General features: G+C 47.3%; 1 protein-coding gene across 1 annotated transcript in view; it reads left to right on the top strand.

Moving 5' to 3' along the window:
• The first annotated feature begins 430 nt into the window (after positions 1 to 430).
• The window catches only part of slc35f1 (solute carrier family 35 member F1), a 123017-nt gene continuing 107298 nt past the window's right edge, over positions 431 to 16149 (top strand). The window contains exon 1 of the mRNA XM_014205138.2: positions 431 to 883. Coding sequence (XP_014060613.1) covers positions 759 to 883 — 125 coding nt within the window. The 5' untranslated portion in view covers positions 431 to 758. The remainder of the gene's footprint in view (positions 884 to 16149) is intronic.

Raw genomic sequence — 16149 nt, 5'->3', positions numbered from 1 at the left:
TGCTATAATTCAACTGATATTGATGATGACAATTATTTAAATTAATATACAAATATTTCCTTATTTGCCATTAAAATAATCACTAGGCCCTGCAGAATATTCATAGTCCAGACCTTTTTGAAACTGAAAAAGTAAAAGCCTTGTAATAGTATTACTGAAATGTCACATTGTCATTTCCATACGCTCTTATTTTTGCCCATTTACACATGCATTGCTTATCTGTTATAACCACACACCAGACTATTAATAGGGACTATTTACACAGTGCACAATTATCTGCCTTCTGGAGGCTATTTACATTGCTGTTACATTCCAGTTAGGCCTAAATCCGTGGATTTATTTCTCAGGTTCGACACACTGGTTCAACAACACTACCTGTGGTGAAAGCACTCCCCCTGTTGGCTAATAAAGGTACGTTTCATCCAAAACGAGTCGCCTCTCAGAATCACCGCACAGTCCGGAGAAGGCATTAGGAAAATGCACGCTGACGAACAGGGGTACCTCTGCAAACATTTTAACTAAGGAACAGGTGCATCTTGCACGAGCCCCCCGCGCGCCAAAGGCTGTGGGGCCAAAACACATTCCTCACTGTGGAAATACATCAACATCGTCAGCATCACCTTCACCTGTGTGAATTATGGAATGCTGAGGTTATCCATCGCGCGCCCGGAGAATTGGATCTCGACCCTCGTGGAGTAGCCCGAGCCTACGTCATCTCCTTGCACGGAGCAGAATGCGCCCTGGTTTCTGATTGTTAAATGTTTAGTTCAGAGATGATTCCCTCACAGCAGAATCATGTTGTCACCACTATTGAGACTATGCCTCCTGAAACTATCACGTCATCGCCGACCATGGTTCAAAGGATAAGAAAAGTGTTTAGCAGGTAAGGATGAGAAATGTTACGCTACTGCAGATTTTACTGGACTAAATTTGATTTTAAAAAAACTGCATACTATTCAAGTTTTTAATTCGACATCAGAATCACTTGACATAGCCTATGATTGTTGATTCATTCGGTTCTTTTGTAAAGCACCAATTGCCAATTCAGTGCACGTCAATCAAAACGTCATCATCTTCTGAAACAGCAGAGCATTGGTCAGAGAAAGAAAACACATTTCAGCATAGTGTGTGAATAAATACAGTTTTATAATACAATATCATTTTTCTGTCTATATTGAAATATTGTTTTTGGCTTTGTGTTTTTTATATTTGTACGGAAACAATAGCGTTGGTGCCTGAAAATTCAGCTTCATCAGCCACCTGCATAAATCACAATTACCTAGCTCATTTATTATACTCTGTCCTCATAATGATGGATAATGTGCTTGTTATAGCCTTTGGAATGGTTTGTTTTTTTCCTCCTGCTTGTTTCATGCGTTTAAAGGGTGTTACCTTTTCTCTCAAATGATGTCCAAAAGGCCAAAACCAACATTCCAGACTCTTGGGGGTTCCAATTAAAAATTGTAGGCTATTCACGGGTCAGAAAATAATAGTGATTAAGCTACTAGTCTCTGCAAATTCTTTATTAAGGGTGGTCATCAGAGTAATGCCCAGTGGATGGTTTTTGTTCTGTTGTGTTTATCCCCCCCATCCACCATGAGTTCGTATTCTTGCGCCCGTGGGGGTCTTTCAGCAAAGCCTATTCAAGTGTTCTAGTATAAAACCTGTTGGAGACTCATAGGTTGAAAATAATGGTTTACTTGAGTCATCCACACCCCTAGACAGAATTCGACATTCATTACCACAACCCAGGACCAGAGTGTCTTAAGTGACTAAATGAATACTTTCTGTTGCTTGCTTTTCTTCCTCTCTCCTAAACTTTGGTTTGGATCAACGCTGTGTGTGTGTGTGTGTGTGTGTGTGTGTGTGTGTGTGTGTGTGTGTGTGTGTGTGTGTTTGCCAGTGCCATATCACCTTAAGAAGTGTGTGTGGGTGTACACTCTAGACTCGAGCAAGTGGTAGTTTCCTCTCTGGCGGAATGTGTGTGGCGTGTGCTTGTGTATCTGCTTGTTGTGTGTACCTCTGAGCCTTAGACAGGGGTAATGGAGGTCCAGCTGTGACAGTGAGAGGGCACAGTGAAGGATGACAGCTGGTGGTCTTGTCTTGGTCAGCCTGATCTCCTCTTCTTGCCATCTGCTGGCCCTTTCATCCCTTGGACTCCCATTTAGCCAGAGAACAATGTCCCGTGAGGTGTAATCTGTGCAGGCCCAGATCGGGTTGCCCACTGTGCTGCTCTGGGGCTATTGTTGTCCTGGAAGGAGAGAATTCCACTCTCCCGGTGAAAGTGACTCGCTGTTGTATCTCTTACCGGGACTGTTGCCAAGGGCTGCACAAATAATCAAGCTTCAAGGCTTCTCTTACCAGCTGGAAGTTATTGTACTGAGCTGTCCAAGAGTACAATAACTCTATGCTTAGAGATATGAAAAAAGCCATCCCTGACATAAAGTTTAAGTTTTATTTGTCACATGCACAACAAGTACAGTGAAATGCTTAACTCGCAAGCCCTACCCAACAGTGCAGTATTTAATATAAAAAAAGTATAATTAATATGAAAAAAAAGGAATTAGGAGGAAGTGACTGGATAAAAAATATATACAATTAATAATAATAATAATGGTAAACTGTGTGTGTATGTGTATGTGTGTATATATATATATATATATATATATATTAGTACCAGTCAAACGTTTTGGACACATCTACTCATTCCAGGATTTTTTATTATTTTGACTTTTCTACATTGTAGAATAATGGTGAAGACATCAAAACTTTGAAATAACACATATGGAATCATGTAGTAACCAGAAAAGTGTTAAACAAATCAAAATATATTTCATATTTGAGATTCTTCAAAGTAGCAACCCTTTGCCGTGATGACAGCTGTGCACACTCTTGGCATTCTCTCAACTAGCTTCATGAGGTAGTCACCTGGAATGCATTTCAATTAACAGGTGCGCCTTGTTAAAAGTTAATTTGTGGAATTTCTTTCCTTCTTAATGCATTTGAGCCAATGAGTTGTGTTATGACAAGGTAATGGTGGTATATAGAAGATAGCCCTATTTGGTAAAAGACCAAAGCTGTGTTTGAGTACCCATATTAACATACTGTATACTACATACTTCATACTTCATGAGTATAAACTACATACTATATACTAATAGTTCATTTTAGTATACTGTAAATGAGCAGTATGCTTTTAGTTGAGCGTACTAGCTCTTCGCCTGTCTACCGGAAGTTGATGCTGTTGCTATGCAACCTCATGCTAGCTAGTTAGCATAACAAATTACTAGTTAGACATTTTACGAACTTGGGTGGGTTCTTAAATTCAATCTGGAGTGCCAGAGTGTGCTCGTAAATTCAGAGTGTTGTCAGATTGTTTGTTTGTAAATTCAGATTGTTTTGCTCTCGGAGCGCACACTGGACGCTCGGGCCGAGGATTAGGGTTGATTTGAGTGTACGGCAGTCAAGAACCCAAGCTAACGTTGGCTAGCTTGCTAGCTACTTCCAGACACAAATGAGACCACTCTGGCCATTTTAATTTCCCTAGCAGAGCTGGATAGGCAGTTTTCATGTTATCCAGAGCGTTGATGACTGTAACTGTGCTGCTGGCAACAATTGAATTATGCTTTTTTGCCAACGTTTACTGACACCGTCCATATTCAACGGGTGTTGAGCACTTTTAAATTCATTATTCTGCGCTCTGGTACACTCAGACGAGAGTGCTCTGAAATCGGAGTAGATAGCCAGGGCGAATTTATAAAATCACCCGAATGTCCATTGAGAACGCACATTGACTATACCATTTAGCTAAGCTAAGAATGACAGGAATAATCAAGTCAATAAACGTGGTGTAGTTAGTTAGATAGCCTATAGTTAATATTCTGGCAAGTTTGATGTATAAGTAGTCAACTAATGTTAGGTAGCTAGCTAACAACATACCAGTACATACTGCTGTAATGATACGCTATGTGGTTCGTAAGGACAGCATATGTAACAAATTTCCAGCCAATATAGCGTGTGTGGTAACTTATTTGAAAAGTCATTACTTTATTACATTGCTCAACATTTTCTTAACATTTGTCATAATTAGTTAAAGCAATGAATTTGTGTCCACTCTCGTTGTACATTGGCTGGATATTTTCCGCCATTTTCTTCAAATCTGGAAACGATGTGAAGCCTCCAACGAAGCCTCCGACGAACCATCAAACAGGCAAAGCGTCAATACAGGACTAAGATCGAATCGTACTACACCGGCTTCGACGCTCGTCCGATGTGGCAGGGCCTGTAAACTATTACAGACTACAAAAGGAAGCACAGCTGAAAGCTGCCCAGTGACACAAGCCTACCAGACGAGCTAAATAACTTCTATGCTCGATTCGAGGCAAGTAACACTGAAACATGCATGAGAGCATCAGCTGTTCCAGACGACTGTGTGATCATGCTCTCCGCAGCCGATGGGAGTAAGACCTTTAAACAGGTCAACATTCACAAGGCCGCAGGGCCAGACGGATTACCAGAACGTGTACTGAAAGCATGCACGGACCAACTGTCAAGTGTCTTCACTGACATTTTCAACCTCTCCCTGTCTGAGTCTGTAATACCAACATGTTTCAAGCAGACCACCATAGTCCCTGTGCCCAAGAACACAAAGGTAACCTGCCTAAATGACTACCGACCCGTAGCACTCACATCTGTAGCCATGAAATGCTTTGAAAGGCTGGTGATGGCTTACATAAACACCATTATCCCAGACACGCTCGACCCACTCCAATTTGCATACCGCACCGACAGATCCACAGATAACGCAATCTCTATTGCACTCCACACTGCCTTTTCACACCTGGACAAAAGAAACACCTATGTGAGAATGCTATTCATTGACTACAGCTCAGCGTTCAACACCATAGTGCCCTCAAAGCTCATCAATAAGCTAAGGACCCTGGGACTAAACACCTCCCTCTGCAACTGGATCCTGGACTTCCTGACGGGCTGCCCCGATGTGGTAAGAGTAGGTAAAAACCCATCCGCCACACTGATCCTCAACATGGGGGCCCCTCAGGGTTGCGTGCTCAGTCCCGTCTTGTACTCCCTGTTCACGAATGACTGCATGGCCAGGCACAACTCCAACACCATCATTAAGTTTGCTGATGACACAACAGTGGTAGGCCTGATCACCGACAATGATGAGACAGCTTATAGGGAGGAGGTCAGAGACCTGACCGTATGGTGCAAGGACAACAACCTCTCCCTCAACATGATCAAGACAAAGGAGATGATCATGGACTACAGGAAAAGGAGAACCGAGCACGCCCCCATTCTCATCGACAGGGCTGCAGTGGAGCAGGTTGAGAGCTTCAAGTTCCTTGATGTCCACATCACCAACAAACTAACATTGTCCAAGCACACCAAGACAGTCGTGAAGAGGGCACGATAAAACCTATTCCCCGAAAGGAGACTGAAAAGATTTGGCATGGGTCCTCAGATCCTCAAAAGGTTTTACAGCTGCACCATTGAGAACATCCTGACTGGTTGCATCCCTGCCTGGTATGGCAACTGCTCGGCCTCCGACCACAAGGCACTACAGAGGGTAGTGCGTACGGCCCAGTACATCACCGGGGCTAAGCTTCCTGCCATCCAGGACCTCTATACCAGGTGGTGTCAGAGGAAGGCCCTAAAGATTGTCAAAGACTCCAGCCACCCTAGTCATAGACTGTTCTCCCTGCTACCACACGGCAAGCGTTACCGGAGCGCCAAGTCTAGGTCCAAGAGGCTCCTAAATAGTTTCTACCCCCAAGCCATAAGACTCCTGAACAGCCGATCAAATGGCTACCCAGACTATTTGCATTATTTACTGCTGCTCTTTAATAATTTGTTAATCTTATCTCTTACTTTTTTGGGGGTATTTTCTTAAAACTGCATTGTTGGTGAAGGGCTTTTAAGTAAGCATTTCATTGTAAGGTCTACATCTGTTGAATTCGGCGCATGTGACAAATAATGTTCGATTTGCTTTTGATTTGAAGCCACGCCCATTTCCTGAAGAATTGCATTATGGGCCCTAAAGTACGGAAATAGTGTCCTCTGCGTGTATACTTCATATTTTGGCGAATTTAGTTAGACATCCAGGAACTTTTGGCATACTAACTATATCCATACAATGACCAACAAGCATACTATATACTCAATTCACGTCATAAATAGTGCGGTTAGTATGAGTATTCGAACACAGCTCTAGTCCATATTATGGCAAGGACAGCTCAAATAAGCAAAGAGAAACGACAGTCCATCATTACTTTAAGACATGAAGGTCAGTCAATCCGGAAAATGTCAAGAACTTTGAAAGTTTCTTCAAGTGCAGTAGCAAAAACCATCAAACGCTATGATGAAACTGTCTCTCATGAGGACTGCCACAGGGAGTTACCTCTGCTGCAGAGAATAAGCTCATTAGCGTTAACTGCACCTCAGATAGCAGACCAAATAAATGCTTCACGGAGTTCAAGTAACAGACACATCTCAACATCAACTGTTCAGAGGAGACTGCATGAATCAGGCCTTCATGGTTGAATTGCTGCAAAGAAACCACTACTAAAGGACACCAATAATAAGAAGAGACTTGCTTGGACAAAGAAACATGAGCAATGGACATTAGACGGATGGAAATCTGTCCTCTGGTATGATGAGTCCAAATTTGAGATTTTTGGTTCCAACCGCCGTTTGTGAGACGCAGAGTAGGTGAACAGATCTCCGCTTGTTGAATTTGTGCACATTTATTAAAGACAAAAAAACTGAATGACCTTATTTAGATAAGTATTCAGACCCTTTGCTATGAGACTCGAAATTGAGCTCAGGTGCATCCTGTTTCCATTGATCATCCTTGAGATGTTTCTGTAACTTGATTGGAGTCCACCTGTGGTAAATTCAATTGATGGGACATGATTTGGAAAGGCACACAGCTGTCTATATAAGGTCCCACAGTTGAAGGAAAGGGTACCAAAACATTTCTGCAGCATGCTGAAGGGCCCCAAGAACACAGTGTCCTCCATCATTCTTAAATGTAAGAAGTTTGGAACCACCAAGACTCCTAGAGCTGGCCGCCCAGGCAAACTGAACAATCGGGGGAGAAGGGCCTTGGTCAGGGAGGTGACCAAGAACCCGATGGTCACTCTGACAGAGCTCTAGAGTTTCTCTGTGGAGATGGGAGATCCTTCCAGAAGGTCAACCATCTCTGCAGCACTCCACCAATTATGCCTTTATGGTAGAGTGGTCAGACGGAAGCCACTCCTCAGTAAAACACATGACAGCCCGCTTGGAGTTTGCCAAAAGGCACCTAAAGACTCTTAGACCATGAAGAACAAGATTCTCAGGTCTGATGTAACCAAGATTGAACTCTTTGGCCTGAAGGCTAAGCGTCACGTCTGGAGGAAACCAGGCACATTCCCTATGGTGAAGCATGGTGGTGGCAGCATCATGCTGTGGGGATGTTTTACAGGGACTGGGAGACTAGTCAGGATCGAGGCAAAGATGAACGGAGCAAAGTACAGAGAGATCCTTGATGAAAACCTGCTCCAGAGTGCTCAGGACCTCAGACTAGAATGAAAGTTCACCTTCCAACAGGATAACGACCCTAAGCACACAGCCAAAACAACGCAGGAGTGACTTTGGGACAAGTCTCTGAATGTCCTTGAGTAGCCCAGCCAGAGCCTGGACTTGAACTCGATCGAACATCTCTGGAGAGACCTGAAAATAACTGTGCAGCAACTCTCCCCATCCAACCTGACAGAGCTTGAGAGGATCTGCAGAGAATGGTAGAAACTCTCCAAATACAAGTGTGCCAAGCTTGTAGCGTCATACCCAAGAAGACTCGAGGCTGTAATCGCTGCCAAAGCTGCTTCAACAAAGTACTGAGTAAAGGGTCTGAATACTTATGTAAATGTAATGTTTCATTTTCTTTATTTTTATAATTTAGCAAACATTTTCTAAAAACCTGTTTTTGCTTAGTCATTATGGGGTATTGTGTATAGATTGATGAGGGAAAAAAACTATTTTATCAATTTTAGAATATGGCTATAACGTAACAAAATGTGGAAAAAGTCAAGACGCCTGAAAACTTTCCAAAGGCACTGTATATCTGTATATGTACAGGTGAAGTCAGAAGTTTACAGTAAAAATTCCAGTAAATATTCCCTGTCTTAGGTCAGTTAGGATCACCACTTTATTTTAAGAATGTGAAATGTCAGAATAATAGTAGAGAGAATGATTTATTTCAGCTTTTATTTATTTCATCACATTCCCAGTGGGTCAGAAGTTTGCATACACTCAATTAGTATTTGGTAGCATTGCCTATAAAATTGTTTATCTTGGGTCAAACGTTTTGGGTAGCCTTCCACAAGCTTCCCACAATAATTTAGGGGAATTTTGGTCCATTCTTCCTGACAGAGCTGGTGTAACTGAGTCAGGCATTGTAGGCCTCCTTGCTCGCACACGCTTTTTCAGTTCTGCCCACAAATGTTCTATAGGTTTGAGGTCAGGGCTTTGTGATGGCTACTCCAATACCTTGACTTTGTTGTCCTTAAGCCATTTTGCCACAACTTTGGAAGTATGCTTGGGGTCATTGTCCATTTGGAAGACCCATTTGCGACCAAGCTTTAACTTCCTGACTGATGTCTTGAGATGTTGCTTCAATATATCCACATAATTTTCCTCCCTCATGATGCCATCTATTTTGTGAAGTGCACCAGTACTACCTGCAGCAAAGCACCCCCACAACATGATGCTGCCATCCCCGTGCTTCACGGTTGGGATGGTGTTCTTCGGCTTGCAAGCGTCCCCCTTTTTCCTCCAAACATAACAATGGTCATTATGGCCAAACAGGTCTATTTTTGTTTCATTGGACCAGAGGACATTTCTCCAAAAAGTACGATATTTGTGCCTATGTGCAGTTGCAAACCGTAGTCTGGCTTTTATATGGCGGTTTTGGAGCAGTGGCTTCTTCCTTGCTGAGCGGCCTTTCAGGTTATGTCGATATAGGACTCCTTTTACTGAGGATATAGATACTTTTGTACCTGTTTCCTCCAGCATCTTCACAAGGTCCTTTGCTGTTGTTCTGGGATTGAGTTGCACTTTTCGCACCAAAGTACATTCATCTCTAGGAGACAGAACGCGTCTCCTTCCTGAGCGGTATGATGGCTGCGTGGTCCCATGGTGTTTATCCTTGCATACTATTGTTTGTACAGATGAATGTGGTACCTTCAGACATTTGGAAATTGCTCCCAATGATGAACCAGACTTGTGTAGGTGTACATTTTTTTCTGAGGTCTTGGCTGATTTCTTTTGATTTTCCCATGATGTCAAGCAAAGAGGCACTGAGTTTGAAGGTAGGCCTTGAAATACATCCACAGGTACACCTCCAATTGACTCAAATGATGTCAATTAGCCTATCAGAAGCTTCTAAAGCCATGACATAATTTTCTTGAATTTTCCAAGCTGTTTCAAGGCACAGTCAACTTAGTGTGTGTAAACTTCTGACCCACTGGAATTGTGATACAGTGAATTATAAGTGAAATAATCTGTCTGTAAACAATTGTTGGAAAAATTACTTGTGTCATGCACAAAGTAGATGTCCTAACTGACTTGCCAAAACTATAGTTTGTTAACAAGACATTTGTGGAGTGGTTGAAAAACTACTTCAACTGTACAAAGAAATGTCAATTAAAGACAGGTAAAACGAAACGAAGTGCGGTCATTCCACCTTCAGTTTGGGGTGATTGTTTTAGCCTTGTTGTTGGCTAGCTCCTCTGTCCTGAAGAGAGAGTACATTTTCTATGCCAGGTGAAATCGCTCATTATTAGCAATTTGTTATGGATGTATCCAAATAAATGTCCCTAGAAAACAGCTTAAACAAATGCAAATACTTTGTTGTAATTCTGACTGCACTGTTTGACGTGACTTTGAGTAAGCAAGGGATAAGAACGTTGCCAGCCAGTATGGTAATAGAAGATTTAGAACAAACGACTGAGTCGCGCCCATAGATACAGATCAAAAAAATATAACGACTGGGTCACGTCTCTGGCAACCGAACCGATAGAACGAACGACCAGCCGGCTTGGGTGTGACCCTAGATTTGTGTCGGGACTATATCGTGTGGAAGGATGAAATAGTATGAATAAATTAATCAAAATAATGATTTTAATTAAAATATGTAAATCATTATTTGAATCATTTTGATAACCCGTTGCATAAAAGTGATAATGCCCTCGAAGCCGGTGTTTGAGGGATTTGTTGGCACGGTTTTCCGGCCCTCGACTTCATCTTGGGCCTAACAACACCCGTGCTAAAATATCCTCCAAACACCGGCTTCGAAGGCATTATCATTAAAGGGGGTCTGCTACTCTACTTGATAGACTCACTGATGAAGAGACATGTTAGGGGTTTTGCATTATCATCTCTCTAACGTTTTAGTTATAGGCTAATGGCAGCATCAGGATCTATTTGTTTTGGTAAGGGTAAAATGTTACTGCGAATCAACATTTGAATAGCTTCGTAAACTGCAGTATATACTGTAATGACCCGGCTGGGTCATAAAGGGAAAAGAGACGGACTCTAGGTGTACAGGTCAGAACACAGGTTTATTCCTAAACTGGGCTATTGTTCAGGCCACAGCCCACGCCGCTAAATGCCGAACGTACACAATTATATCATGTCGGGCTCCGAACAGAAAAGAAAGAAGATGAGACAGTAATCCCTATTTATGCATTTCCAAATCCCGCGGGATTACCCATCATACCCCCCCAACCTTTCCCTCTGTCCTGACATATTTAACCCCTGCTAGTAGCCATGAGAACCATAACACACCCACAAACACAGAACACAATACCGGGTCGTTACATAGCCCCCCCCCTTTCTAAACCCTAGCCCCTAGGGTTACACAACAAAATCCTTAAAACGACCCGGAGGTCGCATCAGTCTCTTGTGCCTCCCCGTGGCTCTCACCGGTGAACCCCCAGAACACTCATCTGCCCCAATGTCATTTCCAGCGCCCTCCGAAGAAGCAGCCCCCATCCCAGGCTCAGGTTGCGCTAGAGTCTCCTCGTTAGACTGTTCCCGTGGGCTCACATCAGAGACCTCACTCCCATTTCCTACCGTTTTCCTCCCTCTGTAGGGTGCCAATCGGTCCCGGTGGACCACCACCTTCCTGCTCCGTGGGGGGATCTCCACCCGGTACGTCACCTCCCCCACTCTCTCTATCACCAGACACGGCCCCACCCATGCACTGTCCAGCTTTGGGCACTGCCCCTTCTTGCGCGTGGGGTTGTGAAGCCACACACATTCCCCCGCTCCAAAGTGCCTCCCCCTAGCTTTTGGCGCACCCCTGCGTTCTCGAGTTGCTCTCTTGCGAAGGTGTGAGCCGTTTCTAACCGGTTCTGCAGACGACACACATAGTTCGGGCCAGGCAAAACCCCGTCGTCATTATCAGGAGGGTGGCCAAACGTCAGTTCGGCTGGGGTGCGCAACTCACGACCTAACATTAGTAGCGCTGGGGAGCACGCAGTCGATTCTTGAACAGCCGACCTACATGCCATAAGAATAAACGGTAAGTGGGTGTCCCAATCTCTCTGGTGTTTTGAGGTAACGATGGCCAGCTGCTGTGCTAACGTTCTGTTAAATCTTTCCACCAGCCCATCACTCTGGGGGTGAAGCGGAGAAGTGCGCGTCTTCTCCGCGCCTAACCGTCTACACAACTCTGAGAACACCCGTGACTCGAAGTTTCTCCCCTGGTCGCTGTGAATAGACTGTGGCACCCCAAACCGACTGATTCTTCCCCCCACCAACGCATCAGCTACTGTCTCTGCCTCCTGGTCTGGGAGAGCGTAAGCCTCCGGCCTCTTGGTGAAGTAGTCCATAGCGGTTAGAATCCACCTATTACTGCTGTCTGTGGTTGGAAACGGCCCCACTATGTCTACCCCCAGTCTCTCCATGGGCTCCTCTACTGGGAATTGTTGTAGGAGGGCGTGTGACTGACCTGGAGGTCCTTTTTTAGCAGCACACTCGTTGCACTGCCTACAAAAGTCCTCAACATCCCTCCTGTGCCTGGCCCAATAGAAGCCTTTACGCACGCGCTTTAACGTTTTGGAGACCCCAAAATGCCCTGCGCCAACTCCCCCATGAAGCTGCTGTAACACGCTCCCCTGCAGCCTTTTGGGCACCACTACCTGCCACGTAATTTCTCCAGTCGCTGGCTTTTTCCACCCCCTCTGGAGCACTCCCTCAGCCACTCTAAGGACTGTGAATTTAGCCCACAGTCCCTTGGTGACTGGTGATAGAGGGGCTACTTCCCCCCACGGCGGTCGTCTTCTCTCTTCCACCCACCACAGCACAGGACGCAGCTCTGCGTCCTCCTCCTGGCGACGCCTCCACTCCCCAACGTCCACAGCCTCAAGCTCCCGGCACTCTGTCACACTCAGCTGACTCACCGTGGCGGTGACTCCCTCCTCCCTGTACAGTTCTCTCTCTCGCTCCACCCGTTTGGCGCAGTACCCACAGCCATCCTCAGCACACGGGCGGCGGGACAAGGCGTCTGCATTGCTGTGGCGAAGGCCGGCTCTGTGCTCCACCTGGAAGTCGTAGGGTTGCAGCTCCTCCAGCCAGCGGGCAATCTGACCCTTTGGCTCCTTGAAGGAGAGAAGCCACTGCAGGGCGGAGTGATCCATCCGGACCACAAACGGCAGGCCCCCCAGGTAGTACTTGAAATGGCGTACTGCTGCCACGACAGCCAAAAGCTCTCTCCTTGTCACGCAGTAGCGTTTTTCAGCCTTATCAAAAGTTCTGCTGTAATAAGCTACTACGTGTTCCCCATCAGGACCACGCTGAGCCAGCACAGCCCCCAAACCCTCATTGCTTGCGTCGGTGTCCAGGATGAACGGACGGTTCGGGTCTGGTGAGGCCAGGACAGGGGCCTCCATCAGGGTACGTTTGAGAGCCTCAAACGCCCGCTGGTGCTCTTCGGTCCACTGAAAAACAGTGTCCTCCTTGAGAAGGTGGTTCAAAGGAGCCGCTACCCCCGCAAACCCCTTCACAAACCTACGATAGTAGGATGCCAGCCCCAGGAAGCTCTTAACCTCTTTTTTCCCCTGGAACTGGCCACCCCCTCACAGCCTCTACTTTGTCTGGCATCGTGCTGATGCCCTCACCACCCAGCTGATGCCCCAGGAACGCCACCTCCCTTTGCATGAAATGGCACTTTCCCGGATGTAATTTTAGCCCCGCCCCCGAGATCCTCTCCAACACTCGCCTAAGTGCCCCCAGTGCCCCCTCAAACGATGTGCCGTGCACCAATATGTCGTCTAGGTACACAACACACTCGTCTCTCGGAACCCCCGCCAGCACTCTGTCCATGAGCCTCTCAAAGGTGGCAGGAGCATTACAGAGCCCGAAGCACAGCACCTTGAACTGCCAATGGCCCCTATCTGTGGAGAAGGCCGTTTTTTCACGTGCCCCTGGCGAGAGGGGCACCTGCCAGTAGCCACTGCGCAGATCAAGGGAGGAGAACCACGAGGACCCTCTCATGTGGTCTAGCGACTCATCAATCCTCGGTAGGGGATAAGAGTCTTTAGTGGTGACAGAATTTAGGCCCCTGTAGTCAACACAAAACCTAAGTTTACCCCCTTTCTTAGGCACCATGACGACCGGCGCGGACCATGGGCTATCTGATGGCTCAATGAAATCAGCCCGCAACATGTCAACAATAGCTGTGTCTGCTGCTTCCCTCCTGGCAAGGGGAATACGACGGGGCCAAATTTTAATGGGTCGGGCGTCCCCAGTGTCTATTTCGTGCTGAACTAGGTGCGTTTGTCCTACATCATCTTCCCCCCAAGCGAAGCTATCTTTAAAGTCCAACAGCAGCTGCTTTAACTGTCTCTGTTGTCTCTCATCCAGACCCTGACAGTTCTTCAGCCACACAGCCTCGACGGCGTCGATAGCTTCCTCCTTCCCCCCGTCGGGCTGATGGGGTGAAGGAGCCAGTGTGTTTTGGGCTACTGAGCTGCCTGTGCTTGCACCATGATGGGGAGTGAAGGCCGTCGCCGCCGGAGACAGCTGCTGGAATGGCACAACGACCAAGGGAGCAGCCGGGATGACCGGTGGAGTTTCTGCAAGCTTGGAGGAAGACGGAGGGACAGCCCTGCCCCCTGCTGGCTCTCCCGAAGGCGACATTCCCACTGTGGGCCCCCCCGACAGCCTCAAAGTGCCCGACGCTAAGTCCAACTGAGCCCCACAGTTTTTCAAAAAGTCCATTCCCAGTATACAGGGGCCCTGCACCGCTGCTACCCACGCCGGACACCCCACAGTTCTCCCCCCCCCCACAGTCACAGATAGCTGACACTTCCCTAACATGGGGGCTAGCTCCCCCGTGACAGTCCGTAGCTGGACAAGGGTCGGCTCCACCCGCACCCCAACAGGTAGTATGTCTGGTCTCACCAGGGTTACTGTAGAGCCCGTGTCTACCAGGGCCAAACATTCCACCCCCTCTACCTTGACGATGACATTGCAGAAGTCCCCAACGGTGGTACGTCCCACCACAACTACCGGACTAGGAAACACGGCGGCAGCTACACCCTGGGGGAGCAGGTCCCCACCCTATTGTCTGCGCTGCTGGGTACCTCTTTTGCTTACAGTGGGTTCGGGGGCGGGGGGGTGTGTCCGCGCTGCCCCCTGCGCGAGAACCCGCCGTCGTTTCCCTGGTGACGGGGGAATCTGCCACACTCCCGCTGAATGTGGCCAGGCTGGCCACAACCCCAGCAGACAATAGGAGTTGAGCTGACACTGCGACGCTGCCTGGAGCCCCTCTCCATGACAAGCGAAGCAGTCTTGACTAGCCCGCCCAACTCGTCGACCCACTCTGGTTTCGTGACCCCTGGCACCCCAGCCACCGCTGCTCTCACCTCTGGTTGACTGGCGACTTCCACTCTCACTCCCTCACCCCAGATCAGCTCCCTCTTCCTGGCTATCTCCACTGCAGCCCGCAGAGATGGTGGGTCCGCCATCTGAACATGCTTACCCAGTTCGGTGGAAGAGAGCGCTCTAATAAAACTGTCCCGTGCCAGCTCGTCTTGCACCCCAATCGGCATAGTTGCATAAGCCCGCCTGGTCAGGCTCAGAATACCACTTGCCAACGCCTTTAATGATTCCCCCTGAAGTCTCTTTTTGTTACTCAGTTCAATCCGCAGCATGTTGGGCTGCGCGTCGCTGCCGAAACGGCCCCCCAATGCCTCCACTAGCGCACCGTAGTCGCCCCTCTCGTCCGGGGCTAGCGTTAACAGGCATTCCGACGCCTCCTCTGCCAGGCTCAGGGCAAGCTGTAACGCTTTCGTCTGATCAGACCACCTCCCGGCTCTAGCCAACAACTCGAATTGAGTGAAAAAAACTTCCCATTTACCTTGTCCATTGAACTTTGGTAGTTTAGGCGCTACCGTGGCTAATGGCAATAGGCCGCTGCCATCTCTGTTTACATAAGCAGGCCCCGCCATTTCCGGACCCGGTGACGTCGATATCCCCGTCGCCGTGACGTCTGCTCTCGAGCGGTGTGAAGGAAAACCCGCCAGTTCTGCCATCTTGCTGACTGACAATTTAACTCCCGCCATGTGGCCCTCCAGCTCTTCTACGGCAGTCGCCGCCCGACCCTCCCGACCGGGTACCCCCGAGCCCACAACGGACACATTGTCCGACTCTTCCTTAATTTTCCGCCTCGCCCCAAGCATCATGACCGTAGATGCGAGTCACGCTAAAGCCAACCCGGCCTATACTGAACAGCTAACTCGCCTAGTCTCGATCCCGTAGTTCGAAAGCACTTCTGACGCCAATGTAATGACCCGGCTGGGTCATAAAGGGAAAAGAGACGGACTCTAGGTGTACAGGTCAGAATACAGGTTTATTCCTAAACTGGGCTATTGTTCAGGCCACAGCCCACGCCGCTAAATGCCGAACGTACACAATTATATCATGTCGGGCTCCGAACAGAAAAGAAAGAAGATGAGACAGTAATCCCTATTTATGCATTTCCAAATCCAGCGGGATTACCCATCATACCCCCCCAAACTTTCCCTCTGTCCTGACATATTTAACCCCTGCTAGTAGCCATGAGAACCATAACACACCCAC

Source organism: Salmo salar, chromosome ssa06 (genome assembly GCF_905237065.1).
Source record: "Salmo salar chromosome ssa06, Ssal_v3.1, whole genome shotgun sequence".
In the NCBI taxonomy this organism is placed as follows: Eukaryota; Metazoa; Chordata; class Actinopteri; order Salmoniformes; family Salmonidae; genus Salmo; species Salmo salar.
The sequence above is the reverse complement of the archived record's forward strand: the minus strand, read 5'-3'. Positions and strand labels throughout refer to the sequence as shown.